The sequence below is a fragment of the Geotrypetes seraphini genome, chromosome 2 (assembly GCF_902459505.1).
Source record: "Geotrypetes seraphini chromosome 2, aGeoSer1.1, whole genome shotgun sequence".
Classification (NCBI taxonomy): Eukaryota; Metazoa; Chordata; class Amphibia; order Gymnophiona; family Dermophiidae; genus Geotrypetes; species Geotrypetes seraphini.
The window spans coordinates 332,128,980-332,147,289 of NC_047085.1; the positions used below are offsets into that span (position 1 = coordinate 332,128,980).

At 48.5% G+C, this 18,310-nt stretch overlaps 1 protein-coding gene across 5 annotated transcripts in view; it reads right to left on the reverse strand.

Moving 5' to 3' along the window:
• ELMO1 (engulfment and cell motility 1) overlaps positions 1 to 18,310 on the reverse strand; it is a 668,619-nt gene that overhangs the window by 553,354 nt on the left and 96,955 nt on the right. For 4 of the 5 annotated variants that reach the window (XM_033930221.1, XM_033930218.1, XM_033930220.1 and 1 more), the window contains exon 3: positions 7,363 to 7,513. In XM_033930221.1, the coding sequence (XP_033786112.1) occupies positions 7,363 to 7,440 (78 nt within the window). In that variant the 5' untranslated portion in view covers positions 7,441 to 7,513. Of the gene's footprint in view, positions 1 to 7,362; positions 7,514 to 18,310 lie in introns of those variants that run through there. The other variant, XM_033930222.1, reaches the window with a different exon arrangement.

Here is an 18,310-nt window from a genome sequence, read left to right on the forward strand (position 1 = left end):
TGACAAGGTTCCTCATGAACAACTACTTCAGAAAATTGCGAGCCATGGAATAGAGGGTGAAATACTCACGTGGATTAAAAACTGGCTGGAGCATAGGAAACAGCGAGTGGGGGTAAATGGACAATACTCAGACTGCAAAAGTGTCACCAGTGGGGTGCCGCAGGGCTCGGTGCTTGAACCCGTGCTCTTCAACATCTTTATAAACGATCTGGACATTGATACGACAAGTGAGGTGATTAAATTTGCAGACGATACGAAGTTATTCAGAGTAGTGAAGACGCAGGAGGTTTGCGAAGATCTGCAACGTGACATAATCAGGCTCGAGGAATGGGTATCAACATGGCAGATGAGGTTCAATGTGGATAAGTGTAAAGTGATGCATGTAGGTAACAAAAATCTCATGCACAAATAAAGGATGTCCTGGGCGGTCCTTGGAGAGACTTCCCAGGAAAGACTTTGAAGTTCTGAACGACAAGTCATTGAAGCCGTCCGCGCAATGTGTGGCGGCGGCGAATAGGGTGAACAGAATGCTAGGAATGATAAAGAAGGGGATCATGAACAGATCGGAGAGGGTTATCATGCCGCTGTACTGGGCCATGGTGCGCCCTCACCTGGAGTACTGCGTCCAGCACTGGTCACCGTACATGAAGAAGGACACGGTACTACTCAAAAGGGTCCAGAGAAGAGCGACTAAGATGGTTAAGGAGCTGGAGGAGTTGCCATACAGCGAAAGATTAGAGAAACTGGGCCTTTTCTCTCTCGAACAGAGGAGATTGAGAGGGGACATGATCGAAACATTCAAAATACTGAAGGGAATAGACACTCTCCAAAGTAAGGACAGGTTGTTCACACTCTCCAAAGTAGGGAGAACGAGAAGGCACCCTCTAAAATTGAAAGGGGATAGATTCCGTACGAACATAAGGAAGTTCTTCTTCACCCAGAGAGTGGTAGAAAACTGGAACACTCTTCCCAAGTCTGTCATAGGGGAAAACACTCTCCAGGGATTCAAGACAAAGTTAGACAAGTTCCTGCTGAGTCAGAACGTATGCAGGTAGGGCTAGTCTCACTTAGGGCGCTGGTCTTTGACTAGAGGGCCGCCGCGTGAACGGACTGCTGGGCACGATGGACCACTGGTCTGACCCAGCAGCGGCAATTCTTATGTTCTTATGAAAATGAGCACCTTGTTTCAGACCTTTAGTGTGATAGTCACGGTGTTGTTATTTTTCTGCGACTCTGGACACAAAGGATAGATTTGAAAACATCAGAAAAATCTGCCTGCACATTTTTCAACAAAGGACAGATCACAATGCCTGCTTCCAGGCAAGAGGGAGCATTCCATAAAACAGATTGAATTAATAGAAAAATTTATGTTTCAAAACAGGAATTTTATCTTGCCCTTATAATTGTCAGCACCTAAGGTGCTCATAAGCATTTCTGTAGTGGTCTTCCTAATAAGTGAAAAGACTTTCTAAAGTAATCACTACTTAGAAGAACATGAAAGGCAGCTCTACCCTCTCTTTAACTTTTCTTTTGAGCCAGCCCTTCATTCACCCTTATATTTAAAGGCCTAAGAACTGGAACTCACCAGTAAAAGTAAAAAAAAGACATGGAACGCAAAATTGTTTCATACACTTCAAAAGTAGAATATCAAAGGAAAAATGTCACATGCAACAGAAATTAATTCTCACAGAAGCAATGCTGTCAGAGCCTGCGCTAACAGCTGGCGTCAATATGTGCTAAGCATTTTAAAGGGTTTAATAGCACAAAACAGCCAACCTCAAACATTGCACAGGATGTAAAAATGTTTTAAAGTAACTAAGGTTTTCTTTAAAAATAATAATACAATAAATGCAACTACTTACTGTGATTTAAAATTGGGTGTTCTTAAAATAGTGGGACATTTTGGAAACTTAACACTGTAGAACAAAGGCACCATCCCCTACCCCCCACCCTTTACAAAATCAGGAAAGCAGTGTTTAGCGCTAGCCATTGTGCTGAATGCTCTGCTCCCAACGCTCATAGGACTCCTATGAGTGGCCAAAAAACCCACAACAAACAACTGCTTTTGCAGTTTTGTAAAAGATGGGAGGGGAGGGGTAAATGAGAATAACTCAAGCCATCATAGCACACTATGCGCACTGCCATTCATTTAGTTATTTTAGGCTACAAAGAAAAAACACATTTTTTAAGACAGGAAAGATTTAATAGCTTTATTAAAAAGATTATATAAGGTCTGTTGTATTGCAGCAGGCAGTAAAAGTGAACAGCATAGATAGCCCTTTGCAGTGAACAGATAGAGAAGGAACCAATTCCTAGTACTGTTCTACCGTGTTTCCCCGAAAATAAGAGTGCCTTATATTAATTTTAGGCCCAAACAAGGCACTAGGTCTTATTTTCGGGGTATGTACATGATCATCTCTCCCTTCCTCTCCTTCACCCCATTCTTCCTCTTTCCTTTCTCTCCTCCACATGTGCAGCATATTTCCTCCCCTCCCTCCCATCCCTTGTACAGCAGGACCCTTGAGCGAGCACACACACACCCCCGGGCACCCTCCCCCCGGGCACCCACTCCCACCACGCAGCCGAATCCCCATCCTTCCCACCCTCCCATCGGAACCTGGCCTCGAGCCCTACTGGACAAGTAAATAAATAGATTGGATATATCTTTACATCCTTAACTTATTTTGTTGTAGAAGCTCCTTTTGCATCACTAACAGATATCAGTCATTTTTGATAAATATCTACCAACTTTGCACAGTGGGATAGTGCAGTTTTGCCTTTTTCTTTTTGGCAGAGTATCTGACGCTCTTTGAAGTTGGCTGGGGATTTTCTGTGGACTGCAGTCTTCAGGTTTTCCCACAGATTTTCTGACTGATCTGAAAGCCCGAAAGGAACAACTCTAACTGGGTCGCTCAAAGGCATTTACTTTCTTTATGTTGAGCCATTCCATCGTTGCTTTATACTTAAGATTATTGCTTTGTTGATAGGTGAATCTTCTCCCCAGTCTTAGATATGTGACAGATTGGAGCCGGTTTCTTCCAGAGATTTGCTTATACTTTGAGACATTGGGACCAAGAAGATTGAGGGAAAGGTGGTGCAGAGTATTCCTACATATTATTAGCATCACCATGTTTTACTTTAGGATTGCTTTATTAGGGTGATATGCCATGTTAGTTTTACACCTCATGTAATTATATTTTTGGTTTTCACTTTCATCTGGAAGATCCTGCTCGTGCACAACACTTCCCAAAAATTGATCTTAGGTATTAGGTACCATATAATTTGTGTCAATCGATTTAGGACCCCTGATAAAGCAGGAGAATTTGTCAAAACATGGACCGTGTAGGGTCCGGATCTCACTTTTGTGAGTTTGTACTACTAGTAATACCTTTGTACCTAAATAAATCCTGAGGCTGCTTTGATTTTGTTTTTAATATGACAATTTGGATTAATAAATAATTAATAATATTTCCAGGACATCCAGAAACTTATGTCCTACTTTGTGCTTTCGTTTCTTGATCTCGGAGGAATATTGGTTCTTCTTCTGCTCTGCTTGGATCTAATTTATATTTTGGTCTCATCAGACCACAAAACCTATCATGTGCAAGCAGTGACCTCCATAAGTATTTCCTTACAAAAGCTGTGTGGTACATCTTATGGCTTTTCTTTAGCTATTACTTCCTTCTTGCCACCTTCCTATATAATCCAAGTTTGTGAAGTAATCTTTAGACTGATAAAAGGTTTGGGATGACTTCCCTATGAGGAGAGGGGAGAGGGGAAAGTGGCTAGGGCTGTTCAGCTTAGAGAAGAGAAGCTCAGGGATGATATCATAGAGGTCAATAAAATACTGAGTGGAATGGAAAGGGTAGATTTGAATCGTTTGGTCACTCTTTCCAAAATATTAGGACAAGGGGGCATGCAATGAAGCTAACAAGTAGTAGATTTAAAACAAACCAGAGAAAATATTTCTTCACACAACATTTAATTAAACTCTAGAATTTGTTGCCAGAGAATATGTTAAAATCAGTTAGCTTAAGGGGGGTTTAAAAAAGGCTTGGAAATTTCCTAAAAGAGAAGTCCACAGGTCATTATTGAAATGGCTAGGCGAAATCCACTGTTTATTCCTAGGATAAGCAGCATAAAATCTGTTTTACTACTTAGGATCTAACTAGGTACTTGGGACCTGGGTTGGCCACTATTGGAAACAGTATGCTGGGCTTGATAGACCTTTGGCAATTATGTTCTTATATTATTATGACGGCACAACAGCCTCAGATGGCTTTGTAACCTACAAGGGAGATTGTATGTTGTTCAGTAGAGAAGGTGATTATTTCTGATATGTTGTGATACACTTTCGTTACTCCTGCTTTAAAGAAACCAGATCTGGACCCTGCAGACTGCAAGAATTATACGAGGTCTATTGCTAATCTTTCTTTTTGTCTGAAGTACTGGAGCATGTTATAGGGAAAGGAGGAAGGGTCTGTCTGATATTCAAATTTGTTTCTGAATGGTTCATTGTACACTGACAGTGCTTGTGACATTACAAGATGAGATTTGTCATTTCCTTGATATGGGAGTGCAGGTATTTTAGTCTAGTTGGCTTTAGCTTCTGCCTTTAATTTTGTAGATCATGATTTATGGGGGAGAGTGTGGCAATGTGATTAAAGCCACAGCCTCAGCACCCTGAGGTTGTGGGTTCAAACCCATGCTGCTCCTTATAGAAACATAGAAGATGATGGCAGAAAAGGGCTACAGCCCATCAAGTCTGCCCACTCTGCTTACCCACCCCCTGTCTATGCCCTAATGACCCAATTTCCTTATCTTGACCCTCGTAGGGATCCCACATGGGTATCCCATTTATTCTTAAAGTCTGGCACGCTGTCTGCCTCGATCACCTGCACTGGAAGCTTGTTCCAATGATCAACCACTCTCTCTGTGAAGAAATACTTTCTGGTGTCGCCATGAAATTTTCTGCCCCTGAGTTTGAGTGGGTGCCCTCTTGTGGCCGAGGGTCCCTTGAGAAAGAAAATATCATCTTCCACTTCGACACGTCCCGTGAGGTACTTAAATGTTTCGATCATGTCTCCCCTCTCCCTACGTTCCTCGAGAGTGTAGAGCTGCAATTTGTTCAGTCTCTCTTCGTACGAGAGACCCTTGAGCCCCGAGATCATCCTGGTGGCCGTCCGCTGAACCAATTCAATTCTGCACACATCTTTACTGTAATGTGGCCTCCAGAATTGCACACAGTACTCCAGATGAGGTCTCATCATGGCCCTGTACAACGGCATTATGACTTCAGGCTTTCGGCTGACGAAACTTCTATTGATACAACCCAATATCTGCCTTGCCTTAGATGATGCCTTCTCCACTTGATTGGCAGTTTTCATGTCTGCACTGATGATTACTCCTAAATCTCGTTCTGCTGAAGTCCTAGTTAAAGTTTCTCCATTCAAGAAGTACGTCCTGCATGGATTTCCGCTTCCGAGGTGCATGACCTTACATTTCTTAGCATTGAAGCCTAGCTGCCAGGTTGACCCTAGGCAAGTCACTTAATCCCCCCATTACCCCAGGTACATTAGATAGATTATGAGCCCGCCGGGACAGACAGGGAAAATGCTTGAGTACCTGAATAAATTAATGTAAACAGTTCTGAGCTCCCCTGGGAGAACGGTATAGAAAATTGAATAAATAAATTTGTTGTTACTTTGGTGTAAAAAGTTAAGCATAAAGCTTTGTCTTGGATTCAGCTCTTCCTTCAAGATTTTAAGACACAGTCAATTGTGACTTGTTGGGGGAATACTTCTGTGGAGTTCCCCCTGTGAGATTCCTCAAGGGTCTTGCTTTTCATTTTTATTATTAAATATCTTCTTGTGCCTGTTGGGTGAATTGATTGTGAGCTTGGATAGGATTGGATTCCTCTAAACTAATGATGATAATTTTCCTCTGGTTGGTGATTTGTCAGAGGCCATATCACAACTAAAATGAAAGGCTTGCTAAGAATTGAAAACTGGCTTTTGGAAAAGATGTAACTTTTTTGTAGTGACTGGAGGCATTGATTGGCCTCTTGATGTTTAAGATATAGGATAGTTTTGGGAGAAGTGCATTTTGCCTACACTGTTTGATAATCATATGTCTGACATGAAGTCACAGAGTAATAACTAAGAAATAACATGGCCTTCATTTGTGCAGCATAAACAAACCGAGACACAACAAAATCGCCAGATTTAGAAAGGTTTTGAGATAAAAATGTTTAACCCTGCTGTGGAGGGGGACAGGGGAGGAGAAGAGTTTTAAGGGAGTAAGTATAAAGAGCCTCTTCAAATAGCAGAACATATAAAAAAATTAAACGTAGCTAAATTTCATATGTCCTTGTTTATTTATTTATGTAGTTTTAACACTTCTATTCCGCTTAAAGCCTATGCAGATCACAAATTTAGTTTAATATATTGAATTAAGGTACTTGAAACATCCCTCTCTGTCCTATATAGGCTCACAATCTAGACTAAAGTGCCTAAAAAAAGAAAAGATTTTTAAATATATACAGTGATAAGAACAGTATCAAATATAGAGATATAAGAAAAAATTAAAAGGCAAAAATAAAGCATAACCTATCGTATTAATATAGCTGCATGTGCACACTTATTCAGAATTCTCATTTCAATAAATTCACCTTCTGCTGCTTATCTAGAAGTGGCCAGTGCTTTGCAAGTTGCTGCTCTGTTGCACCATTACCCATATCTAGAACAATAGCTTTACACCATGCTCAAAGAAGCAATATAACCACAATATAAGTGAAGTAGAACAGTACTGTTCAACCGCCGGTCCGCAGACCGGTGCCAGTCCGTGAAGAATTCATGGCCCCTGTAAGCGCGTGTCTGTCTTCCTTCCGGCTTGGCTGCTCCTTATCTTCAGCGCCAGCTGCACTTGTTTGCCGGGACAGCACACAGTGGCTCTTACTCGCTGCACATGTCTGACCCAGAACTGGGTCAGCAGCATGAAGTGAGAAAGAGCCAAAGTGTGGCTGGTGCTGCAGATAAGCAGCAGCCAAGCTGGAGGGAAGACAGTGTCCAACGGTCGAGGTAACTGCCTGGGATCCCTGGCTGACCAGAAAGGCTTCCCTATGACATCAGCACTGACATCGGAGGGAAGCCCTCCAGTCGGCTTCGGCGGAGGGGGGCCAGCTGGACTTGCAGGCAATAAGGAAGGAGGTTGCCTGCTGGACTCATAGGCAGCTGCAAGTGTGCAAGGGGAGCTGCCAGTGAATCAGACAATAATAATACCCTACCATGCCATTAGTCTTGCATTGATTTGTTTTGTGTGCCTAACAGCAAATATGCTAGAAAATCTGGAGCACATACTCACCTGATCAATTTCCATCAACTTTGGGAAAGCTCCTGGCCATTCTATTGCCACCTTCACTATGTCCAAAGGAGGTGGCATTATGGCTGCTGATGTGCTGCAAAGCCAGTGAAACCAAGCACTACGTTCCACAGAAGATCACTCTCATTCAGACCTTAATAAATGAAGACATTTAAAAGAAAGGTCAGTCTGAATGCAATTCTATCATACCAATTTCCTTTTTGACATTTTCAATCAGCTCTCAAGGTATAGGAAAGTCCCTGGGAACATGTGAAGTTCTCCCCTTTCAGGACGCACAGCCGCATACCATCATTTACTGAAGAGCAAGCCTTAGATGATGGCAGCACAGATGAACAATAATTACTGTGCAGAAAAGAAAAACAATATTAAACTGATAATCTATACATAAAATTATTGAATTTTGGAAAAACATTAATGGGACAGGCTGGACCAGCCCAATGGTCAGATACCTTAAGCAAACCTTCAGCTGAAGGCCCTACTACCAACACAACCCTCCCCCTATCCCCTAGCTTCTTTCCTCTCATATGCCTGACAACCCTCCCCCCTGCCCCTACAACTATGGCCACTCTCCCTTTTCCCACTCTATCCCTCAGGTTTCCAACAACTCCCTACCACTCTAACTACCCCTCCCCAAATGGCCCACATCTCATCTCCCTTTGCCTACCTCCACCCCATGTCCATCATGACCCCCTTTGCTCCATGCTTATGGATCACCAACAACACACTCTACCACTTTCTGTACTGCCCCTAAACTTAAAGAAGCTTGAGCACTGCATGGGCCCTCTAATTATATGCCTGTGTAATAGCACTACAGTGGCCCACCCCCTCTGACCGTAAATCTGCTTTAGAAGGAAGTAGAACAAAGCAATACTTCTATGTGGGCCTATACTTATGAGGCCATGTATCACTCATTCTTCTTTAAACTATGGGATTAGCACAGGAAAACATTGATGGGCATGACAGGGTGGAACAGGTGTGGCAAGGGAAAGGATCTTGCACACATCCTTCATAGCTGTGTTACCAACACTATCCTCTACTACTACCACTAGCAATGCTACCACCTCTAGGCAGACATTTAATCCGCTTAGTAGCAGAGCTGGTTTTGGGGATGGGGTCCTACACACAGGTTTAGTATAAAAGGTAAACAATCACCCCCCCACACACACACACACGTTTATGTAGTTCTTTGATCAACTATGCGACTCAAGTACCCATCATGGATATCCTGAAAACTAGACTTGCTTACAGCCTTTGCAAATTAAAGCTGGCCATTACTGCTGTAATAAACAGAATCAAGTCAAATCTCACAGCAAGGCATTCTTACATCATGCAATATTAGGTACACATAAGCAAGTTCACTGAAAGTTGTGGTTCCTCTTAATCACAGTGATGCAACTTTCTATGTTTACAAAATCGATGGCAATGTGCAGCAATGATCATGATGTCAGAAAGAAGGCAAAATGTGCTACAATCTGCAAAAGGAGAATAATGCCTCAGCTAACGTGCCTATGTAAAAATGTAGATGAGGAACCAAGAGGAGCAAAGTTGAAACATTTACTGTAAGATATATATATATACTAGTCTTTAAGCCCGTTACATTAACGGGTGCTAGAATAGATGTGTGTGTCTGTCTTTCTTTCTTTCTCTCTCTCCCCTTGGCCGCTGTCTGTCTGTCTATGTTTATTTGTTTTTCTCTCTTTGGACGCTGCCTGAATGTCTTCCTTTCTGTCTGTCTCAATGGCCCCCTGTGTGTCATTCTTTGTGTCTGTGTCCTTGTGTCATTCCCCCGCTAAGCTGTCTGCTTCCAGCATACCCCTTCCCCCAAAGCAGCCCCCTTTCCCTCTCCCTGACCCCCTTGTGTCTTCCCCCTCCCCCCCGAGCAAAGCTGTCTACCCCCCCAGCACACCTCTCCAACAAAGCATCCCCCTGTACCTGCAGCACTGGCACGACACCCTTCAGCCAATCGTGAGTGCTCAGAACGGGGCCTGCAGCTTCTTTGGCGTCGGTGAGGAAGGAGAGGTTGGCCCAACTCTCTGCTATCTGCACTTAGCACAACCCTCCCACCAGAACAGCCCCCTTTCCTGCCTGTTCCATGGCCCTTCTTTTTCCTCTTCCCCTCCCGTTCTTCCCCTCCCTCCAGTCACCGCTGCCATTCCTATTTAAAACGGCCTGCTGAGGTTCGTGGCCGGCTGTAGCGAACCTCGCAGGCCGCTGTTCACCTCAGTAGCATGTTCCCTCTGACGCGATCGCGTCAGAGGGAACGTGCTACCACGTGGAGAGCGGCCTGCGAGGTTCGCTACAGCCGGCCGCGAACCTCAGCAGGCTGTTTTAAATAGGAATGGCAGCAGTGACTGGAGGGAGGGGAAGAACGGTAGCGGTTGTTGCGGGAGGGGGTGAGTCGGCGACGTGCAGGCCGCTGTGAACAGGAGCGGCAGCGGCGGCAGGACCATGAGCCCTCCTCCCGCCATCCGCTGCCAGAGCCACTCCTGTCGCCCGATGCAGCTAACTGGCGCATACGCCTCAAGCCGCAGCCAAGGCTGGGGACTCGCGCATGCGCACTCCTGCGGCCACAGACCTACACCGCACAGAACACGCAAATAGGAGTGCGCATGCGCGGCTAGCTCTTTATTATATAGGATATCCATGGGTCCAGTCCACAAGCGAGTGGACCAGCACGCAGACCTGTCTGGAATCTGAGAGAGCATCCTCCCTAAAAGCAGACACTATTCTGAACTATGATGGTCCTTCAGTGAGGGACTCGGAGGACAAGGGGACCCAAAAAGCAAAGTTACTTACCGTAACAGGTGTTATCCAGGGACAGCAGGCAGATATTTTCTACATGTGGGTGACGTCACCAATGGAGCCCCCTAGCGGATGTTTTCACAAGCAGACTTGCTCAAAGACCTTCAAGCTTGCGATTCGCCCGCACATGCGCGCATGCCCCTCCCGCCCTGCCTAGGACATGCGTCTTCTCAGCATGTCCTCAGTTCAGATAGCAAGCAATGAAGCCAACCATGGGGAGGTGGGTGGGTTATGAGAATATCTGCCTGCTGTCCCTGGATAACACATGTTATGGTAAGTAACTGTGCTTTATCCCAGGATAAGCAGGCAGCATATTCTCTACATATGAGTGACCTCTAAGCTAACCAGAAAGGGATGGAGGGAGAGGTGGCAATTTAGGAGAATAGATGTTGCAAAACTGACTGGCCAAAGTGGCCATCACCCCTGGAAAAAGCATCCAGACAGTAGTGAGAGGTGAACGTATGAACCGAGGACCAAGTGGCAGCCTTACAGATTTCCTCATTAGGAGTGGAGCGGAGGAAAGCAACAGACGCTGCCATCATCCTGACCTTGTGGCTTGTGACTCGACCCAGCAGGGAGAGACCAGCCTGAGCCTAACAGAAAGAAATACAAGCGGCCAACCAGTTAGAAATGGTCCGCTTAGAGACAGAGCGACCCAAGCGATTAGGATCGGAAGAAAGGAACAGCTGGAGAGCAGAACAATGAGGAGCGGTGCGCTTCAAGAAAATGTAGAGCCACTTCTCCAGGGTTAGAATGGGGCTTCGGAAAAAACACAGGAAGAACAATAGATTGGTTGATATGAAAATCAGAAACAGTCTTAGGCAAGAACTTAGGATGGGTACGGAGAACCACCTTCTCATGATGGAAGACAGTGAAAGGTGGGTCCAATACCAAGGCTTGAAGCTCACTTACCCTACTGGCAGAAGTGAGAGCAATAAGAAACACAACTTTCCAAGTAAGATACTTTAAGTGAGCACGCGCTAGCGGCTCGAACGGGGGTTTCATCAATCGAGCAAGGACCACGTTAAAGTCCCAAACCACCGGAGGAGGTTTGAGGGGGCAGATGAACGTGGAAAAGTCCTTTCATGAAAAGCAGCAATGGCACTAAGGTGGACTCGAACCGAAGAGGACTTGAGCCCAGCACCAGACAAGTGCAGACAAGTGCAGCTGACAAGGAGGCGGACAGTGGCTCCAGCAGCCTAGTAGCACACCAGGAAGGAAAGCGGGTCCACTTCTGATGGTAACATTGGCGAGTGGACTCCTTCCGAGATGCCTCCAGGACATCCAGCACAGGCTGGGAGAACTGGAATGAGGGCATTAAGTCTGTTAAATGCAGAGATTGGAGGTTGGGATGAAGCAGAGAACCCTGACTCTGTGTAAGCAGAGAAGGAAAAATAGGCAGAGGAAGAGGCTCCCTGGAACTGAGTTGCAACAGAAGGGAGAACCAAGGTTGTCGGTGCCACCGAGGAGGTATCAGAATCACGGTGTCACGCGAAGACTTGAGCTTGACGAGAGTCTTCAGAATCAGAGGAAATGGAGGGAACGCATACAGGAACTCATTCGTCCAATCCAGAAGGAAGGCATCCGCCTCGATCCTGAGAGGAGTGTAAATCCTGGAGCAGAAGCGGGGCAACTTGTGATTGAGGGGGGACACGAACAGATCGACGTCCGGAGTCCCCCAACGAGCAAACACCTGATGCAGGGTCACGGAATGGAGGGACCACTCGTGAGGCTGCAGAAGACGACTCAACTTGTCTGACAGACAGTTCCGCTGGCCCTGAATGTAGACAGCTTGAATGAATATGTTGCGGCAGATGTCCCAATCCCAGAGCCGTAGCGCCTCCTGGCACAGAGACCTGGACCTCGTGCCCCCCCTGTTTCTTGATATAATACATGGCGACCTGGTTGTCTGTGCGAACTAGCACCACCCGGTCGCGAAGTAGGTGACAAAAGGCTTTCAGAGCGAGGAAAACCAATCGAAGCTCCAGAAGATTGATATGACAAAGGCGGTCGGCACGGGACCAAAGACCCTGGGTGCGCAGACCATCCAGATGAGCCCCCCAAGCATAGGTTGACGAGTCCGTCATGAGGACCTTTTGCGGAGGAGGAGCATGAAACAGAAAACCTCTTCAACAAAGGAGTCACGACAATGCGTCGGGAGAGAGAATCCCTATCCTGGTTCCATTGGGATGCCAGAGTCCATTGAGGAACACGGAGGTGAAGTCTGGCAAAAGGAGTCACGTGAACCGTGGAGGCCATGTGACCTAGGAGGACCATCATGAGCCGAGCCGGTGCCGAGTGCAGATGGGTCACCCTTCGGCAAAAACGGATTAGGGCCTCCTGAAGAGGGCGAGGCAAGAAGGAGCAGAGACGAACCGTGTCCAGGACTGCTCCGATGAACTCGAGAGAATGGGTCGGGCAGTGGTGAGACTAGGGAAAGTTCACCTCGAAGCCAAGACTTTGAAAGAGCAAGATGGTCTGACTTGTCGCTCGCAGGACTTCATTGCGAGAAGATGCTTTGATTAACCAGTCATCGAGGTAGGGAAACACCTGCAGGCTGCGGAGGCGCAGGGCCGCAACTGCCACAACCAGACATTTCGTGAAAACCCTCGGAGAGGCCGCCAAGTCGAAGGGAAGAACACAATGCTGGAGATGGAGATTCCCCACCCTGAATCTCAAATACCAGCGAGAGGCCAGGTGTATCGGAAAGCAATGTTACTTACCGTAACAGTTGTTATCCAGGGACAGCAGGCAGCTATTCTCACTAGTGGGTGATGTCATCAGACAGAGCCCCGGTACGGACGTCTCACAAGCACGTGTTGCTTGTAGAAACTTAAACGTTTCTAGATGCCCGCACCGCGCATGCGCCGGTGCCTTCCCGCCCGGAGGTCCGGGCGTGTCTCCTCAGTTCAGGTAGCTAGCCTGAGAAGCCAACCCAGGGGAGGTGGGTGGGACGTGAGAATAGCTGCCTGCTGTCCCTGGATAACAACTGTTACGGTAAGTAACATTGCTTTATCCCAGGACAAGCAGGCAGGTATTCTCACTAGTGGGTGACCTCCAAGCTAACCTCAGTGGGATGGAGGGGGAGTTGGCGACTTAAGAGAATAAATTTTTCAATACTGTTTGGCCAAACTGTCCATCCCGTCTGGAGAGAGTATCCAGACAATAATGTGAGGTGAATGTGTGAACCGAGGACCAGGTGGCAGCCTTACAAATTTCCTCGATTGGTGTTGATCTGAGGAATGCTACTGAGGCTGCCATTGCTCTGACCTTATGGGCTGTGACCTTACAAGGAAGTGATAATCCAGCCTGGGCATAGCAGAAAGAGATACAAGCCGCCATCCAATTAGAGATGGTGCGCTTTGATACGGGTCTTCCCAACTTATTAGGGTCGGAGACAAAAAGTTGAGGAGTGGTTCTGTGTGGCTTGGTGCGATCCAGGTAGAAAGCCAGCGCACGTTTACAGTCTAGAGTGTGAAGGGCCGATTCTCCGTGGTGAGAATGGGGCTTAGGGAAGAATACTGGAAGTACAATGGATTGGTTGAGATGAAATTCTGAGACCACCTTAGGCAGGAATTTCGGGTGAGTGTGGAGGACCACCTTGTCATGATGGAATACTGTGAATGGTGGATCCGCCATCAGTGCCTGGAGTTCGCTGACTCTGCGAGCGGACGTAAGGGCTACCAGGAAAAGCACTTTCCAGGTGAGATACTTAAGAGGGGCCCTGTTGAGTGGTTCAAACGGGGGCTTCATGAGACGGGAAAGGACTACATTGAGGTCCCAAACTACTGGGGGTGGTTTGAGAGGAGGGTTAACATGGAAGAGTCCTTTCATAAATCTGGCGACCACCGGATGGGCCAAGAGGGGTTTCCCTTGTAGGGGCTGGTGGAACGCCGCAATAGCGCTCAGGTGGACTCTTATGGATGTAGACTTGAGCCCGGATTGAGATAGGTGTAGGAGATAGTCCAGCACGGAGGATAAGGAAGCTCGCTGAGGTTCCTTTGATTTAGAAACACACCATGAGGAGAATCTAGTCCATTTCTGGGAGTAGCATTGTCGAGTGGCGGGCTTCCTGGAAGCTTCCAAGACCTCCCTCACTTCTTGAGAGAAGTGGTGAGGGGTTACGTTGAGAGGAACCAAGCTGTCAGGTGGAGAGACTGCAGGTTGGGATGAAGCAGTGATCCTTGATGTTGAGTAAGTAGTGAAGGAAACACTGGAAGTGGTACTGGTTCCCTGCTGCTGAGTTGAAGTAGGAGGGAGAACCAAGGTTGTCTGGGCCACCGAGGAACTATTAGGATCATGGTGGCCTGTTCGAGTTTCAGCTTGACCAGAGTCTTCTGGATCAGCGGGAATGGTGGGAACGCATATAGAAATCGTTTCCCCCAGTTCAGTAGAAAAGCATCTGCCTCGAGGCGATGAGGGGTGTAGATCCTGGAGCAAAACTGAGGCAGTTTGGAGTTGTGGGGAGCCGCAAAGAGGTCTATCTGAGGCGTCCCCCACTGTGTGAAGATTTGGTGAAGGGGGCTGGAATGGAGAGTCCATAAGTGCGGTTGTAGTAGACGACTCAGTTTGTCTGCTAAGACGTTGTTCTCCCCCTGAATGTAGACTGCTCTGAGGAAGGCGTTGTGGCGCACCGCCCAGTCCCAGACTCGTAGAGCTTCCTGGCAAAGGAGGGCCGAGCCCGTGCCTCCTTGCTTGTTGATATAATACATGGCGGCCTGATTGTCTGTGCGAATGAGGATTACCATGTCGTGAAGTAGGTGTTGGAAAGCTTGGAGCGCATTGAAGATGGCTCTGAGTTCCAGTAGATTGATTTGGTGTAGTCTTTCCGCAGTGGTCCAGAATCCTTGGGTGCGGAGACCATCCAGGTGGGCCCCCCATGCATAATTTGACGAATCGGTTGTGAGAACTTTCTGATGGGGGGGAGAGTGCATCAGCAAACCTCTGGATAGATTCGAAGAGGTCATCCACCAAAGTAGAGACTGCCGAAGAGCAGGTGTGACTAAGATGTGTTTGGATAGTGGATCGGACGTCTGATTCCACTGTGATGCCAGGGTCCACTGGGGGATCCTGAGATGGAGTCTGGCAAAGGGTGTCACATGTACTGTGGAGGCCATATGGTCCAGGAGCACCATCAGTTGTCTCGCCGGTAGGGTTTGGCGAGTAGACACCGACTGGCAGAGATGAAGAAGAGACTCCATGCGTTGCAGAGGCAGGAATGCTCGGAGTCGGGTGGTGTCCAGGACCGCTCCGATGAAGGGGAGGGACTGGGTGGGTTGTAGATGAGACTTGGAAAAGTTGATCTCGAAGCCCAAATTCTGGAGGAAGTAGGTTGTAGCCAAGGCCGCCGAAGTGACCTCTGGGGCTGACGGGGCCTTGATGAGCCAGTCGTCGAGGTATGGGAACACCTGTAGACCCCTGTCCCGGAGTGCCGCGGCCACTACCACCAGGCACTTTGTGAAGACTCTGGGGGACGAAGATAGGCCGAATGGTAGCACTCGATATTGTAGGTGCAGATTTCCCACCCGAAATCTGAGGAACTTTCGGGAGGCCGGGTGAATGGGGATGTGAGTGTAGGCCTCCTTGAGATCCAGGGAGCATAACCAGTCGTTCTGCTCGAGGAGGGGGTATAGAGAAGCCAAAGTCAACATGCGAAACTTCTCTTTGACCAGAAACTTGTTGAGGGCCCGAAGGTCTAAAATGGGTCGCAGGTCGCCCGTTTTCTTCGGGACGAGGAAGTACCGGGAGTAAAACCCTCGGTTCAATTGGTCTGACGGGACCGGCTCGACAGCCCGAAGCTGAAGTAAGGTTTGGACTTCCTGAAGAAGAAGGGCGGTCTGCGTCGAGCTTGAAGGATACTCTCTTGGAGGATGGTCCGGGGGGACACGATGGAATTGGAGGGAGTATCCTTCTCTTATGATGGTAAGGACCCATAGGTCCGTGGTTATGGCCTCCCATCGATGGTAAAAAAGATGGAGGCGGCCCCCTATGGGAGAGGCTGAGTGCAGAACGGTGTCGGTTATGCTCCCGGGAGGGGAGTCAAAAGGGCTGGGGAGCCTTAGGTGCAGCCGGTGGCTGAGGTTTTTGCTGAGACTTCTGGGGAGGTTGTCTCTTCGCAGGTTGTCTCGCAGCAGGCGTTTGTCTGGGCATGTAACGCCGCTGGTAAATCAGGGGTGGCCTGGAAGGTCGAGACTGTTGAGGTTTGGGTTTGGGCCGCAGGATGGATTGAAAAGATTTTTCATGATCCGACAGCTTCTTGGTAACAGTTTCGATAGACTCATCGAACAGGTCAGCTCCAGCACATGGTACGTTGGCGAGTCTGTCCTGGAGGTTGGGATCCATATCGATTGTACGGAGCCATGCCAGGCGACGCATGGCTACCGCGCTTGCGGCAGCACGTGCCGAGAGTTCGAATGCATCGAAGGAGGATTGCATCAGCTGGAGGCGTAATTGGGAGAGGGAGGCTACCACTTCCTCGAACTCGAATCGAGCTTGGTTGTCTATGAACGGAGTGAACTTGCGGAGCACCGGCAAGAAGAACTCCAGATAGGAAGAGAAAAAGAAATTGTAGTTCAGCACCCGTGACGCCATCATGGAGTTTTGATAGAATTTTCTACCAAATTTGTCCATCGTTCTCCCCTCTCGGCCCGGCGGTACAGAGGCGTAGACCTGGGAGGGATGAGAGCGTTTAAGAGAGGACTCGACCAGTAGGGATTGGTGGGAGAGTTGAGGGCCCTCAAACCCTTTATGGTGCACGATGCGGTATCGAGCATCGAGTTTGCTGGGAATCGCCGGTATGGAGTACAGTGTTTCGAAACACTGCATGAAGGTCTGATCCAGCAATTTATGCAGGGGGAGCCGAAGCGACTCCGTTGGAGGGTTAGGTAAATGCATGGTGTCCAGATACTCTTTGGAGTATCGGGAGCCCGTGTCAAGGGTCACATCCAGATCATCCGCCATTTGTCGGAGGAATGATGAGAAGGACAATTGATCCGCCAGCGTCGGTCTGTGGGACGGGCTGGAGGAGGAGGAGGCCTCCGGGTCCATGGACATCGGGGAGTGGCAAGGAGAATCGGGCACCGGTGTCTCCTCGTACTCCGGGCCCTCCGGAGGGGACACCTCTGATGAGGAGTATCCCCTCCGTTGCAGTTTTTTCTGCGGTGACACCTCCGAATGGCGTGAAGAGTGCCAGGATGAGTGTCTTGATCGGTGCCCGTCTCGGTGGCGGGACGGGGATCGGGATCGTCTGTGCATAGCATGGTCTCCCGAGGCCCCCAAGTGGTGGATAGGGCTGGAAGCGGTGGATCGCAACTGGGGTTGCGATGCGGATTCTTGCGATGCTACCCAAGTCTGGTAAGGAGTACGGAAGAACTCTTCCTGACTATGCCCAGGGCTTTGAGTATCGATCGGAGGTCTGGTCCCATGTTGGCGCGGAGGCGTAATGGGTTCTAATGGCGGCATATCGGTAAGCGAGGCTTGCCGCATGGGCATCGCCGCCCTCCCCCGTTCGTCCTCGTCGGTTTTCGAGGTCGAACGGCGTGGAGGAGGGGGAGGGGGCGGACCGCCCCTTTGGACCGGTACCGGGAGGTCACCCTGTATGGCAGCGATGAGCCCGGGTCCGATGGTCTGCATGAGCTCAACGAATTGAGTTTCCAGCACGGACCGTAGCGAAGCCGATAAGGAGGGATCCGCACCGAAAGGGGGTCCTCCTGCACGGTCATCGCGCTCCTTCGAGGCCGAGTGCTTCTGCTTAGTAGCTTTCGGCACTTTGATGACCACTGGTGGCACTGTGGAAGGAAGAGGTACCTGAACCGAGGAGACCGGGGCAGGCACCGACGTCGAGCTCGTGGATGGTGTCGGGATGAACGATGCCGGTTTCACCACACTCGATGCAGGAGGGGTCGATACCGGTTTCGCCCGAACCGGGGAGGTATCAGATGAAGTGGAGGCTGAGGGATCCTTAGCTGCGTCCATCTTGAACATCGATTCCCACAATAGGCAACGTCGCTTGAATGAGCGTGCCGTAAGGGTAGAGCAAGGCCTGCACGATTTCGGAATGTGGTCAGGGCCCAAACACTGCAAACAGCGCCGGTGAGGGTCCGTGAGTGAAATCGCGCGTTGGCACTTG